At 45.3% G+C, this 15,236-nt stretch overlaps 2 protein-coding genes across 2 annotated transcripts; one reads left to right on the top strand and one right to left on the bottom strand.

Moving 5' to 3' along the window:
* Positions 1–278: 278 nt before the first annotated feature.
* On the top strand, positions 279–8,643 carry thoc5 (THO complex 5). The gene is made up of 20 exons (XM_030060952.1): positions 279–433; positions 705–809; positions 1,044–1,187; positions 1,881–1,994; positions 2,470–2,567; positions 3,238–3,384; positions 3,476–3,590; positions 3,898–4,030; positions 4,127–4,204; positions 4,413–4,456; positions 5,227–5,326; positions 6,104–6,212; positions 6,313–6,414; positions 7,020–7,116; positions 7,203–7,314; positions 7,406–7,509; positions 7,634–7,721; positions 7,835–7,950; positions 8,111–8,301; positions 8,425–8,643. The coding sequence occupies exons 2-20, from the start codon at positions 711–713 to the stop codon at positions 8,486–8,488; spliced, it is 2,055 nt and encodes a 684-aa protein (XP_029916812.1). The 5' UTR covers positions 279–433; positions 705–710; the 3' UTR covers positions 8,489–8,643.
* A 2,058-nt stretch (positions 8,644–10,701) lies between these two features.
* LOC115365225 (neurofilament medium polypeptide-like) lies at positions 10,702–15,056 on the bottom strand. Its single transcript, XM_030060112.1, has 5 exons — positions 14,306–15,056; positions 12,565–12,764; positions 12,288–12,412; positions 11,309–12,182; positions 10,702–11,179 (listed from the first exon to the last, which is right to left on the bottom strand). Exons 1-5 carry the CDS (start codon positions 15,054–15,056, stop codon positions 10,769–10,771), a joined length of 2,361 nt encoding a protein of 786 aa, XP_029915972.1. The 3' UTR covers positions 10,702–10,768.
* Positions 15,057–15,236: the final 180 nt, after the last annotated feature.

The raw sequence follows: 15,236 nt of genomic DNA, 5'->3' as shown, positions 1-15,236 counted from the left end.
GTATAAAGATACACATAAGGATGACTGAATGATTAAAGTTATTCATAACTGCCTGGCCTGTGTGCACATGTGGTTCAGTACAGAGCCTGACAAGTGTAAAGAGAAAAAAATATATATATTCATATTAATTATTCGAGGCCACGATTTAGTAATCTGTGGCCTCATGGATAAGTGACCTGGCCACAACTTGACAAATCGTGGTTATATTTATATAACTATCCCTTCTCACCACAGCCCCCCACCGTGCGCAGTAGCATTTCTGTTCCTGTAGGTGGCAGTGTAGCACATTTGCTTGCGCCACCTCAGGGTAGAAACCTTTCTGGCACAACAAAGCTTCCGTACATATCGGGCGCTCTGCCGTCGAACAAAGTGTCCTGTGCGTGTAGAAATATTAGCACACTTCGAAGATTTATTCGTGTTACTCTCTACTTAGGTAAGTGCCTTTTGGCTGGATGTCTCACCAGTCACATCATCTCTTCATGGTTCGTTTACTTTGTTCGAAAGTTTGCCCTCACGAGCTGACAAGCTAACGGTTGTTTGCCTCAGAGCTAGCCAGGCTCATCGCTGACCGTGCCGAGATTAGCTAGCTAGCTAACAGCTATGTGCTAGGTTAAGACTGTCGTGCCTTTAGGTTGCCTCTGACTGAGTGTTATAATGGTTTTACATCCGATTTTATGTAATAAAGCTGTTCTTTATTGATCTAGCCACCGATGTCCTCGGACACTTTGAAGAAGCGAAAGACGAAGGTTCTCCGTAGTGAAGGAGGGACTCCGGAGATGAAACGAGGACGTGGAGAAGGAGACCAGCAGGTGGGAGCAAGTCGAGGAGTTTGTTTTGGGAAGGAGAGGGGGCAGCAGGGAGACCGTCCTTCAACAGTACTGACTGCAAACATCCGTCTTGTGCTGTAACTGATCCTCCTGTGGAGGAGGCGGGAGAAAAGAGAGTTGCCCCTTGGGGTTTAGCAAAGGAGTATGGGGGTCAAGAGGAAGTCAGGCTGGCTGTGGGTAAATAATTAATTGAAGTATGCCTGTCCTCATTTCCAGGATGTACGTGTGTATAGTGAAGAGGTGGAGTTGGATGGCAGGGACCCTGACCAGGACTATGAGCAGTTCAAACAAACATGTGAGAGTCTGGCCAAACTAATGGGAGAGATCTATGAGCTCAAAGCCAATGGAGCCAAGGATGGGGTAAGATATACGTTCTCAGTCACATATCCGCCATGATCAACATTATGCTGCTGAATATCTGTATTAACTGCAGGCAGTAAAAATGTGAACACATCAGAGCACAGTTAAACTGAGTTAAATCCTCTTCAGGTTGAGGTAAAAGGCGTAGAATGAATCAAGTACCTTCAACTCAGGACAATGTCTTCTGTAAACACTGTTGATTAGACTTGGATTTGTGTTAAGTCAAAGTCTCCTGTCATTGACAAGAGACTGAATGAAGGGAACTGCATATAGTATGTTGTGCAGGCCTTTCTGGTTTCATCATATTTATATTTGATCTGATCCAAGTTGAGGACACAAGTGTTAATGTGGTTAATGGGATGCTCAAACTAGGTATTGATGAGCCTTCCAGATGTATGGCAGGTCTAATTCAATTAAATATCAGTGATTAGAGGTTCCCATTTGATAACCTCGTTGACATAGCCTGTCCTACTGGAGTGTTCACCTTTAACACAATAAATAGTCATGTCAGAAGGTGTGAAAATAATGCATTATAACCTTCCATGTCAAGCCCAAACAAGGCTGATTTTGTGTGTGTGTGTGTGTGTGTGTGTGTGTGTGTGTGCGTGTGCGTGCGTGCGTGCGTGTGTGTGTGCGCATGCGCGCGCGCCTACATCACAGCAATTGAAACTAACTGGTGGTGTCTGTTCTCAGTGTACTGAGGTGGAGCAGAGACGAATGCAGAGCTGCATCCACTTCATGAATCTGAAAAAACTAAATCGTTTGGCTCACATGCGGCTGAAGAGAGGCAGAGACCAGACACATGAGGTAACACACACAGTCTCTCAGCCACTAAGATAGATTGCTCACAACAGCTTACAGCCTGTTCACACACATCCCATTTTTGTGGAACAAGTGCTGCCTCAACTACATTTTCTGCTGACAATGAAAAGCAGGTCAAGCTCTGAGCACTGTTTCCACAAAGCCTACCTGCAGTAGCTGCCACTATCAGTAAAGAGTAGTTATAACTTTCAAACATTTGGCATGGACAGCACAGTGCAGCAAGTGTGTTCTTATATAGACAGTTTATCAACAAGGTGACAGCTACTACCAGATTTTCTACTGGTGCTATGTTCTCCATTTTCCTTCTGGTTGTTGTTTTAACCTCTTAGCTTCTTATAGAGCATGACATCCGGCCTTTTCATCCAGTGTCATGTAATCGCCTTCTAAAAAGTGCTTGCTTTGGAAAACACCCCACAATAGTGTGAACTCAGTCTCTCACTGTTTTGACTTTTCTCCCCAGGCCAAGCAAAGAGTGGATGTGCTGCACCTTCAGTTGCAGAACCTTCTGTATGAAGTTATGCATCTCCAGAAGGAGATCAGCAAGTGTCTGGAGTTCAAGTTAGTACAAGTATTACATGTTTAATGATGTTTTTTTTTTTTTTTTTTTTTTTGGCTGGAACAGTATTTATGTTGTGATGATACCACCAGTTTTACTCCCTCTCTGCTTACCTTACTAGTTTGGGAAATGTGACATGTTAGGGCGAATTAGCAGTGGTGTGACAGGAGGGGGAGGGGTCAGGAGCAGCAGCTCTCAAGTTAATCTGATAATATAGAAGTTAGCTGAACTACAACACCACGAAACACTGAGTAATGCAAACTGGCTTTGATTTTTCACCTAAAAAAAGAGTTGTTCAGTTAGATGTTTCGGCAAATGCACTTACATCTGGACGTAATTTGTATCTCAAACAACACCCCGATATCAGTGAATTTCTACAAAAAAAAAAAAAAAAACAGACATGTTTTAGTGTTTCCAGTCTTGCTAACTAAACATTAATGTCACATGCTTGCACAGACTTCATGAAGATGCATGTAATGACTAGCCAGTCTGTGGTGCAAACCTAATGGAGGCCCTACAAAATTTGTATTTTGTAATGGATTGGAATTAAAATTTAAATATACTGAAGCACAATACATCTGTCTAGAAATACTTAAGTACTGAAAAACAGTAATGTTTATTCGCAAGTGTATGTCTTTAGAGTGGTAACGAACTTTCCTTTCCCTGATCCAGGTCAAAACATGAGGAGATAGACTTGGTGAGTGAGGCAGAGTTTTACCAGGAGGCTCCACAGGACATTTCCAGGCCCCAACTCACCAAAGATGATCCCCACCAGCTCACACTGGCACGACTGGACTGGGAGCTGGAGCAGAGGAAGAGGTACACACAACATTGTGGCACACTAAACAAAACTCAAGTGTATGGTTTATTGTGAACAGAGTAGCTTATGAACATCTGTGCCTGGATGCAGGCTGGCAGAGAAATACAGGGAGTCTCAGGCCACAAAGGAGAAGATCCAGAAGAGCATCGAGGTGAAGAAAGAACACCTGAGCAGCCTGCAGCCAGGACTCAACGCCATCATGCAGGTAAATCCACTGCCTGGGTGGCGTATTATATAATTTATATTTAGCTTCTGAAAACAATTGTGGGTCCTGATATTGACTTTTGATTCTACTGTAGTGCTTTCTAATTATGTTTTTGCTCTAGTATCAACATCTCGGGGCGTTGATTTAAAATGTGTGGTGTTCATTTATAATTAATGTATTTAACTTTTTTTTTTTTGTAAGAATTGTCAGCCCTCATCCCTTCATTTTTCTTCAGTGACACAGGTGAGCACCATTGATGGCAACCCTGACTGACACTGTGATTTAATTTCTCTCTCTCTCCCCACAGGCGTCTCTCCCAGTGCAGGAATACCTGTCCATGCCTTTTGAACAGACTCAGAAACAGACAGAGATCGCACGTCACTTGCCCCCCTCTCTCTACGTTTTGTTCGTTCAAGCCAATGCCTATGGCCAAGCATGTGGTAAGTAGTTATTTGGTTGTGCTTTGAGCTATTTAGATGTTTTAAGAGATTAAGGTGCAAGCCTGATTTTGATTCCTTTGTTTGGTTGTATTTCAGACAGGAACCTCAGTGTGTCAATCATTGGTGATGTGGATGAGGCCAAGGCCCTGTCCAAACCTCCAGAAGACTCCCAGGGTACAAACATAGAATTATTATTATATATGGGAATAGATAAGTCCCTCGTGGACTTTTCCATGCTTTTCAAAATTACACACAAAATCTCATGGCTCTGTTGTCAGATTTTTTTGTCTTCTGTGATATCATGTTTCATGATTTAAGACAGCATGTTTGTGTGAGATACATTCAAATAAAGAAACCAATTAGTGTCTTTTGTGTTGTTCAGATGATGAGAGCGATTCGGATGCAGAGGAAGAACAGGAAAAAACGGTGAGTCTCAGACTTGATAAAAGTGCAGCACACTGCAAGAAGCCCCTCTAACTTTGCCATTAGTCTGTGTCTCGCTCGATTGCCCTTTTTTCCTCTCTCTCTCTCTCTCTCTCTTTCACACACACTCTCAGAGGTCAGTGAGTTCAGCTCTCTTCTTACACACCCACCTTTGCAACGTACACACAAACTGTCCATGAAGCCTGAGCTGTCACACATTGTGGTCTGGTGGGTCTGAGAGTGGCAGCTATTGATCGCCTCCTGCATCCGGACCAGTGCCAGCTGGGGGATTCTGGGAAATATTTCCCAAGAATGGCTAGGTGACTGTAACCTGAGCACATGTCTAGAACGCGCGCACACACACACACACACACACACGCAACATCAAACCACTGCTCTTCCTGCTGTCAGACTCTGTCTTTCTGGTTGCCAAGCATATTAAGTAACTTATTGTTATTGCTAATGTGGGAGTTATATTTTGCCAAAGGTGAGCTTCTATATGTCTGATAGCTATCTGTGTTTTTACAGTCCTGTCCCTCTCCCTTTTTTTTTCTTCACCCTATCTGGATCTTCCTCTAATCTGCCGCTTCCTCCTTTTTTTCTGTAATTGTAGAGGGCTTAAATGCTACGTCAGTGTCGCGTTTCTCCTGTAACCAGCTGAAATTGGATGCAAGTTGTTTTTACTGGTGGATTTGATATGCCACAATATCAACCGTGCACTTTGTTTTACTTTCTTTCTTTACATCCTGTGTCTTTTGTCTGCGCTCTCACAGAAGAGGAGGAGGCCTACTACAGGTGGCCAGCTGGATGATAAACGCCGGGAGATGCTGAAAAGGCACCCGCTGTCCCTCTGCTTAGACCTCAAGTGTAAAGGTGCGCATACACCAAAAGCAAACACCCACACTCTTGAGGGCTTAGTCTGTAGCAAATGTACCTGTGCATTTGGTGTCGGGTGATACTTTGTTGCCTTTATTCTTAAGAGGTAACACAAGATCACAATGCAATTCAGCTACATGTCTTATAATGTGGCTGTGTCGTGGTAATTTTACAACTCCCATGTAGCATGTGTGAAAGTGTGACCCAGTGTGCTGTGATGTCATGACACCATTTGACCCTACTCTGCCCCCTGCTGGTGGTAAACGTATAGTGACAGATCATAGGGGGGATCTGCATTGCAGGCGTAACTCTATCTAAAGGAGGGAGGAGTGTGAGAGGGATGGAAAGAGGTGAGAGAGAAGCTTGCAGCAGTGTGTGTCTGCAGCACCTACAAAACGCTGTAAGCACATTTTCATCACCCCTCTTTTCTCTCACTCTTTGATTTTTCTCTCCCCCGGTGCCCTCTAATGCTATAGCAGTCCGTTTACTGCAGTACAAGCAAAGAGCCAGTGCTGAGGGTGTATGTGAGTGACAGAGTGTCACTGAGTTCACTGTGACTGCAGAGGGGGGAAAGTGGGAAGATGACCATCAGTATATGTGTCCACTGGGTGGTAGGAGCCGTCATGACCACACCCTGCTGTCGCTCCGTCCAAGGCTCTGTGATGCAGCACTGTGTAAAATAATCTCCCAGGGATGCTCTGTGAGACAGTGCCTGAACAGAATTGAGAGAATTGACAGATTAGATCAATAATGCTATCACTCTTCTCTTTGCAGATGGCAGTGTCCTCCATCTCTACTTCTACTACCTGATGAATCTCAATATTATGACAGTCAAGACCAAGGTCTCCACCTCCACAGACCTTAACACAGCCATCAGCGCAGGGTGTGTGTGCCAGTGTATGCCTGATTTTTTTTTTTTTTTTTTTTGTCTCCCACCATATTTGTTCCTGAAAGGCTTGTCTAATAATTTTGTTCTCTCCCAGGGAGCTGCTGAACTCAGACACTCTGCTCAGCTGTCTCTACACCAATGACCAAGGAAGAGAAACACCCAACCCTGCTAACCGCTACCAGTTTGATAAAGTCGGGTGAGGATGTTAACCAAGTTGATGTGATATGATGAATCAAAAGCAGAACCATAAAACCATTTATTACAGAACAGGTGTGGAAATTACTTGATTTGTATGTTCTTAATTGCACCTGTAAATACCTTTTCATGTTTTCAAAATGCTTTAAAATAAAATGAAAAGTAAATTGCATTAGCAACTATTGCCGAATGTTATGTAAAAAAAAAAAAAAAAATCATATTGCATTTACTTTGACAGATATTGCAATTGCCATATCATGATGATTTTGTGGCAAGCCTAACACAGTTTCTAAGCCAGGGTATATAAGTAGCACTACTGAAGTTTATTTAGAATGAGAAACTTTTCAAATGTAGCTCCTCTAATATGGATATGGCACTTGGCCATATGGCGGTTTTGAAAATATTTTGATTGGTTGTCTATTAGCAAAGCAACAAATTGAGGACAGGCACTGCTGGCTTCACTAAGCTCAGTGTAAACTGGGTTGAATTAAACAAATGCAGTAATTGTGGTGTAACTAAGTCAATATTTGCATCAATAATAATCCCACTGTCGGCTTGAAAGTCCACTCAGTGATGAAGCAGAATCAAACTGTCATTCTGTTTTAGGATTGTTTCGTTTGCTGATTATGTGGAAGAGCTGGGCCATCCCTACTTGTGGGTGCAGAGTCTCGGAGGACTGCAGTTTCCCAGCGATGCTCCGGAGGTGTGTGTGGACATGACGTGCCATCTGATAGTGCACAGTCTGTGTGTGACATAAACTTAATGGCTTTGTGTGTCTCTGTTTTTCAGGGTGTGCGTGTTGGTAGTTCTCTGAGTGCAAGCCATATGGAGAGCACCATAAAGCTGCTGAGGGGACGAGTCCAGTCCCGGTTGGCTTTGCACAAGCAGTTTGCCTCACTGGGTAAACATGCAAACAAACACACACATTCAGTAGTGGTTCTCCACATCTGTCTGTAAACCCAAAGTGAAACTCTTCCTCCTCTTGTCCTTAGAGCACAGCATCATTCCAGTCTCCGCTGAGTGTCAGCACCTCTTTCCTGCTAAGGTCATCTCCCGATTAGCTCGCTGGACCACCATCACACACCAGGAGTACATGGTATACACACCAACACACTACCATACTGTACATATCAGCAGTTGTAAAATCATACAACTGAGAACACAGTGACTTTACTTTTTTTTTTAAACTTAAATATTTCTCTCTTGCTTTTCCTTGCTAGGACTTGCACTTTGTACGACATGTGACTGAGGCTGGTCTGGCCAAGGAGACTGACCTGTACTTCATGGGTGTGGTGGAGAGAGGCACAGGTACACAACAGAGCCTGCGGTTGCACCATCACTGCTGATAGACCTGCCTGATGTTGATAGTTGGCTCTTTGGGGTAATAAAACTTGTGCCTTTCTGTCTCTCTGTCTTCTCAGCTCGTCTGCAGGCTGCAGTGGTGCTGAGTCCCCGTTATCCAGAAATCTCTCCTCTATTCTCCCTCTCTCTCAGTTGGAAGGGAGAGCGCAGTGGACGCAGTGATGACAACCTCCGAGTAAGAACTTTTCAGTGTAGTAATCACTTATGTCCCCTATGCAGATGTTACCGATGCTCCGTTCTAACTCACTGCTGCTTCAACTAGAACTCTTTTTATGCCACTGAGAGCAGATGCACTTGATCTGGCTATGACTGACATATGTTCTACTGTGTTCCAGGCCATGGAGAGCGAAGTGAATGTGTTCAAAAATGAACTCCAGGGACCCCGCCCAGGTCATCAGCTACTAACCAATCAGATTGCACGTCTGTGTGTCTGTCTGGATGTGTATTTGGAGACTGATGGACAAGACGACAGTGTAGAGGGGCCACGAGAGTTCCCCCGCGAAAAGATGTGCTTGCGAACTGTCAGGTACAAACCCAGAGGAGCAATCAGTAAACTATTCATAAAGTCACATTAATTATTTAGGAGATACATAAGTGCATACTTAACCTTTGACATCCACCTCTCTCTCCCTCTCTCTCTGTATTTCAGGGGCCCGAATCGACTGAAGCCATTCAAATACAACCATCCTCAGGGCTTCTTCAGTCATCGCTAGCCGCTCCACAGTACCTTAAAATTTTTAGCTCCCCACAAGATTTAGCTTTTTAGACTTATGAACTTCACACGCTGTACCCCTGAGTAGCTGTCTGTTTTTAAGTGACAACATTCTTTATATCACTTTGAAAATAAAAAGCATGTTATTTTCTTGAATGAGCTTGTATCTGGTCTTTTAACGTCTCCACTGCCTCTCCTTTGTTGTATACTCTAAACTTTTTTTGTGTTATCATACCTCTACCTGCCTCTACCCTCACCTCTCTTCCTCTCTCTCTCTCTCTGCTGCTCTATTTATAGGTATCGTCTGCACTCTGCCTAATTATTATGCTATTGTGGTTCAGTGCTACAATGAGCTGAGTCATTTCCACTGAGACTTGGTTTCCATGGAATATGGCAACGCGCTTTCACATCTACTGTTAACCTTTCACCTTTTGATTATTAATCTGGCCACACAGGACGAGGATCAAGCATATATTTCTGCCAGTGCCACAAAGGATCATCCTTATTTCTGGATGTGTATGCAGAGGTGTTTCTTATTGCTCTCCCTCGCAGTTCTCAACATGCTAGACAAAGAATCCAGCAAGGTGAAACCCAGTCCCCTTTCCTTGATGCGTCATAGATTTATGGCAAAGGTTAATGTATGTAGTATGAAAGCATTCAGACAAGGCCACTAGCAGTGCAGCTGGCACAGTGCCAGGTGATTATTGTTTGAAATGGGAAAGTCTGCAGACATTCTGAGGTTGCTCATCCTATTAATATGCAGCCACCCATCAGATGGACTGAAATTGAATTTGAAAGCGAAAATAAACAATGCCAGGTGATGAAGCTTTCCAATGTCAGCCAAAGTGTATCCAACTTTAGTAACTACTACTGCGTGTGTAGCCACTTTAAATAGACATGGATTGGTCTAATGAGCAGTTTTTGCAACCAACAGCTGCAGTCATCAGTAAATTCTGTTAAATCTGAACAAAAACTACTCTGCACAAGACTGTTAGATCTATGAATAGCTCAAATATAATAAGTCATGACTAAAACCTACAAGGACAGATCTGCAATATTTCAAAGTCTAACTATTCTGTACAGAGATTCATCTTGTGTAGCAACCGAACTGCTTTTAGTTGCTGCATCTTAATTCCTCATTTGGTTCTGTTATGATTGATATGTTACATCCAACATAGAAATGATTGATTTCAACAATATGAGAGGAGGTGTAAGAGGGGGTACTGTGGTCCTATAAAAACTGATTTACTGAGCAAACTCTGTAGTAGACCTTCAAACTGTTCAATTTTGCAGTGCAGTGGAGCCGGAAAACAGGAAATTTATTCTGTTCTGTGTGGGAAAGTTAACTATTTCTCCTGGCTTGCTGCTGATTTATACATGAATCTGGTTTCTGGGACGTCAGTAAGGAAGTGATGGCATATTTGGGAGGTACAGCTCCCCCTCGTCTCAGCCGCAATGCAGAGCAAGACACACACAGCATTTCAACAGGAGATCAATGCCTTTCATCCCTAAACTTAACATATACCACAGACCCACTTGATGCATAAATCTCTCACGTAAAGTCAAATGTACTATAGATTTTTGGAAGCTGGTTAAGAAAACCTCACAAAGCCTTGTTTGATTTTTCATCACTTTTATTTATCAGTTTCATATTGCATATTCTCAGCAGTTTATACATAGCACAGTCATCATTGTCCTAGCGTTGCAGACCAGAGAGGTGAAACACTGCAGCTCAGAATCTGCGTTAAGGTGCACAACGAGCAAATTCAAGTCTTTCTTACCTAAGTATCCATAAATATAATAAACACATTTATATCTCTTTAAATATACATTTTTAATGATCTGTCACAATCTGTAGCTTGACATTAATTGACATCTCTACCCTTGAAGGTTTGTGTAGGTACAGGCCCCTGCGGTCCCATTTGGCGGGATTCTGTTTAAATGCACTTGTTATTATGTTAGGGCAGTTGTCACATTCATGTAAGAGTTTAGAGCATTCTGCATTCACTACAGTCATACATCAGAAGCATCAGGGGTGTGTAATGGCCATACTTGGGGGCGGGGTTATTTGCTAGAGAATCACTATTGCTTACATACTGTCACCTGCTTCATTTTGGACACTCACTGCTCAAGCGCCTGGCCAAACAGCCCTCCCCTCTAGCCCCTCTGTGTCACCCTTTGCCCTCCCCTCCCTCCCTCTCCTTTCCCCTCATTCCCACAGTTCTTTGGCATCTCGACCTCCACCTTTTCTCCTTAAGCCTTGGAACACAGCGCAGTAGTCTCACTTCTTGGTCTTCTCCTCCTCCTTGCTCTCCTTAGCCTCAGTGCCAGAAGATTTCTCTGCCTTCTCCATCTTTCCTGCCTCCTTCACCTCCTTAGTGTCAGCTGCTTCCTTCTTATCCTCCTTTTTCTCCTCTTTCTCCTCTTTCTTGCTCTCTGTTTTCTCAGGCTCTGCCTTAGGCACAGGTTTCTCCTCTGGCTGGGGCTTCTCTGATTTAGGAGGAGCAGGTTTCTCCTCCTTGGCTGGGGCAGGGGTCTCTTTGGGCTCGGGTTTAGGGGCGGGCTTTTCTTCTGCAGGTTTGCTGGGAGCAGCAGGAGGTGCAGCAGGTTTGGAAGTGTCATCCTTCTTTGAGGCTTCATCAGCTTTACTCTCTTTCTTTACGTCAGGTTTATCTGCCTTCTCTGCTTTGCTCTCAGGCTCTACCTTCTCTGCTTTGCTATCAGGCTCTACTTTCTCTGCTTTGCTCTCAGGCTCTGTCTTCTCTGCTTTGCTCTCAGGCTCTGTCTTCTCTGCTTTGCTCTCAGGCTCTGTCTTCTCTGCTTTGCTCTCAGGCTCCTTCTCCTTGGGCTCCTGCTTCTTCTCCTCCTTCACAGGTGCAGGTTGCTCCTTCTCCTTCTTTTCCTCCTTGGCAGGCTGAGGCTGCTCCTCTTTCTTCTCCTCTTTAGGGGTGTCTTTGGCAGCGGGGGGCTTGGCCTTTTCCGGTACTGGGGACTTTGGCTCAGGGGTTTTGGGGCGTGGTGACTTGGGAGGGGGAGATTTAGATTCAGGGGATTTGGGTGGGGATTTTGAAACAGGTGACTTCGGTGCAGGTGACTTTGCTGTTGGTGATTTGGCTGCTGGGGATTTTGATTCTGGAGACTTGGAAGCAGGTGACTTTGACTTATCTTCTGCAGGGGATTTGACAGCAGGGGACTTGGCGGGTGATTTGGGCATTGGGGATTTAGCTGGTGGTGATTTAGATTCAGGTGATTTTTGTGGAGATTTTGATTCTGGTGATTTAACAGCAGGAGATTTAGGTTGAGGGGTTTTAGAAGGAGACTTTGAAGCTTCTTCTTCCTCAGCCTTTTCATCCTCCTCCTTCTCATCCTCTGCCTTCTCCTCAGCCTTCTCTTCCTCACCCTCACCTTCTTCCTCCTTATCATCCCCTTCTTCCTTGCCCTCTTCTTCTTTGCTTTCCTCACCCTCCTCTGCTTCCTCTCCTGCTTCTTCTTCTGCTTCTTTCTCTCCCTCTTCCTCCTCATCTGCCTCCTCTGTCACCTCTGTCACCTGGGTCTCATCTGTCTGCTCTTCCAGGATAACTGTATCTGAGATCTCCTCTCCCTTCAGCTTCAAGTGGGCAGAGGCTCTTCCTTCGAGGTAAGAATAGGGGCCTACTCCTGACACAAAGCGATTCTCCTCACCCTCCAGCAACTTCCTGTTTGGAAGACAAAGATACACTTGATGAAGACATCGGTTATTATTTTTGACACTATGAAAATAAACTGTAAAATGATATCTCTGGTTTTAGACGACGACCAACCTGTAAGCAGCAATCTCTATATCTAGAGCCATCTTCACATTCAGCAGCTCCTGGTAGTCTCTCAGCTGGTTGGCCATCTCCCATTTGGTAGTTTTCAACTCACTGTCCAACTGATGGATGGTCTCCTGCAAAATGAAATCATGCAAGCATACAAGATTAATATGTAAGGTTGATGGAATGAGAGTACATGCACAATTAACATCTCATATCTTCCCTATGAAAAATGTATAGGAGATGAAGATAGTTAGAAAGGGGGGTGTCCATGCTGATGCCCTGCCTGTAGTGAGTTGAGGTCTCCATTGTGCCTGTCTTCACTCTCCATGCGTTGCCTCTCCAGTGACTCTTTGGTTCCTCGAAGAGTCTCCAGCTCAATGGTGCGGTTCTGGAGTTGACGGCGGTATTCAGCTATCTCCTGCTGGGTCCCACGGATTGCATCCTGGTTAGTCCTTGCAGCCTCCGACAGACGCTCCATACGTGCTACAGGGATTGAAGACACAAACAAAAAGCAGATATAAGATTTATAGGTCACCTTTAAGGAGGCAATAGGGAGTATCACTTGTGTTATTACATTTTGCTTTGTCATGCCACCAACGAGGCCTAAAACAACACACAACTAGTTTGACATGCGTCTGCATATTCAACATTGTTATTTAGTCCGAAGACGTGCATAACGGACATTTTTTGTCCTAGGACATTTGACTTGACCTATAGTCTCTCCAGAAGGCCTCAGAGAGCAGCCAGTCACGACTGAGAGTCTGAGTAACCTTGACAGTGTCCATCTGTCAGTCAGTGGTCTGACTCAGCTCCCTCCCACCTCCAAGCATGAATGAGCCTCACTGCTGCAGTCAGCTGGACAGCACAGCGGGAAGGTCATTCTGTACACACCTTTAATTGATGTACATCAACTCAGCATCTAAATGTACTGCAAAGGTCATATTGAGCATGAAGTCCTGTGATGTGTAGTTACGCTGCTGTTCACTTGACGCCCTCTTCGGCCTTCAGAGTTCTCATTTGAATATTTTCTAGAGCCACAAACATCTGCAGCATCATACGCAATCTGATTCCCGCAGTCATCTTTGGTATGCTTATCATACAGATTACACTGAAAAGGAGACTTCTCAGACTTTTTTGTGGACAATGCTATCACAGTGACTTGAATGCCTTGCCTCAGATCAGAATATTTCTCATATTTCTATGCATTCTTCCATGTCTCGGGTAAACTTCCATCACAACAGCAGGGAGGATCACTGTTCAAAGACAAGGCAAACAGAACATTGCCTGCCTGCCTGTCTGTGCCTGTCTGTCTGTCTGTCTGTCTGTCTGCTTGTAATCTATCTGTCTACCAGGGGCTGTGACCTTGAAAAAGTCTCTTTCCTATTTGTAGAGGTTGAGGGCGAGGTAAGATCGCTCAACACTACACACAGACCCAAACAGGGTGTACACAGGGCACAGGGAAGAACACACCCACTGTTACCCACGGCGGGAGCGCTAATTAATCAAACTCTACTCTCTATGTGCCATCTCACCCCTGCAGTGTCTTGACTGAAAAAAAAAAAAAAAAAAAAAAAAAAGATCAGCCTGCCCCAATCCTGCATCTGTGGAAAGACACACCCCTAGAACGAAGGACTTATTCTTAACCTTTCTTTTCAGCAATTTAGTAAAATTATTAACAGAACCCGCAGGATATATTAATTTAGAAAGTTTCAGCAATCTGTGGCTGGTTGGTTGCCTGGTGGTTAGGGTCCCTTAACAAAAAAGTCGCTCTTTTGATCCCCCCAGCAACACTACGTCATGTATAAATGCTTTTGCACAAAGCATTGAACTGCTGTTCGCTGTAAGTGCCTTTAATAGAGACAGCAGAAGTAGCTAAATATAAACGAAAACCAGAGGAATAAGGGAAACTTTAAGGCTCAGCACCGTGGACAGAGACCTTGCATGCGCTTCAACTTCGTGCATTGCCAGGAGAGACGGATAGCAGTGTAAAAACCAAAACGGGCTCACTCTTTCTGCTCACTTACCTTTGAACCACTCCTCGGCATGCGTTGCAGTCTTGGATGAGTGACTTTCCAGCTGCGCGCGGATCTCTCGCAGTGCGCTGGTGACGTCCGCCTTGAGCGAGTCCCGCACCTCGAAGCTCACCTGCGCGCCCTCAATCTGGGCGAGGAGCTCCGCCACCTCTTCCTCGTGGTTCTTCTTCAGAAAGCCGGCCTCCTCTTCGAGAGCGCGTAACTTCTTGTCCAGCTCCAGCCGTGCGAGCCCGCACTCCTCTACGTACTTGTTCATGGCGCGCGCGGCGGCCTCCAGCTCCTCCCGGTTCCGCGCCTCATCCTCCAGCCTCGCTCGCAGGTGCTGGATGTCCTCCTCCAGGTGCTCGTGCTCCAAGGTGGCTCGCGCCTTCTCCCCGGTCAGCTGCTGCAGGAGACCCCTCAGGTCGCCCAGCTCGCGCTCGTAATGCTCCCCGACCGAGGCGCGTCCGGCTTGGCTCTGCCGCAGCGCTGCCGCCTCTGCCTCCAGGTTGCGATTGTGCAGCTCCAGGTTTCGCACCTTGTCGATGTAGCCGGCGAACCGGTCGTTAAGAGTCTGGAGAATCTCCTTCTCGTTCCTCCGCGTCATGTCTCCGTTGTAGCTCTCCAGGCTGTCCACGGAGGAGGGCTGGCTGTAGGTGGTGCGGCGGCGCTGGGAGTGGAAGCCGCTGGAGGACACGGAGGCCGGCCGAGCCTTGCGGTACGCGGTCGAGCCGTAGAAGTGGTGGTCCAGCGTGAAACTCATCTTTGCTGGCCGGAGGAGAACTGACTGCAGCAGGAGGGGGAGCGCCGGGCTTATATAGGAGGGAGGGAAAACTCACTAGTCAGCACCAGGACACACTCTATTTAAAGAGATATCAGTTCTGCCTGCGTCGGAATATATTCCCTCTCATCAGTGTAACAGAAGAGCGCACCTTGTTGACAA

This window comes from Myripristis murdjan, chromosome 9 (assembly GCF_902150065.1).
Source record: "Myripristis murdjan chromosome 9, fMyrMur1.1, whole genome shotgun sequence".
In the NCBI taxonomy this organism is placed as follows: domain Eukaryota; kingdom Metazoa; phylum Chordata; class Actinopteri; order Holocentriformes; family Holocentridae; genus Myripristis; species Myripristis murdjan.
The sequence above is the reverse complement of the archived record's forward strand: the minus strand, read 5'-3'. Positions and strand labels throughout refer to the sequence as shown.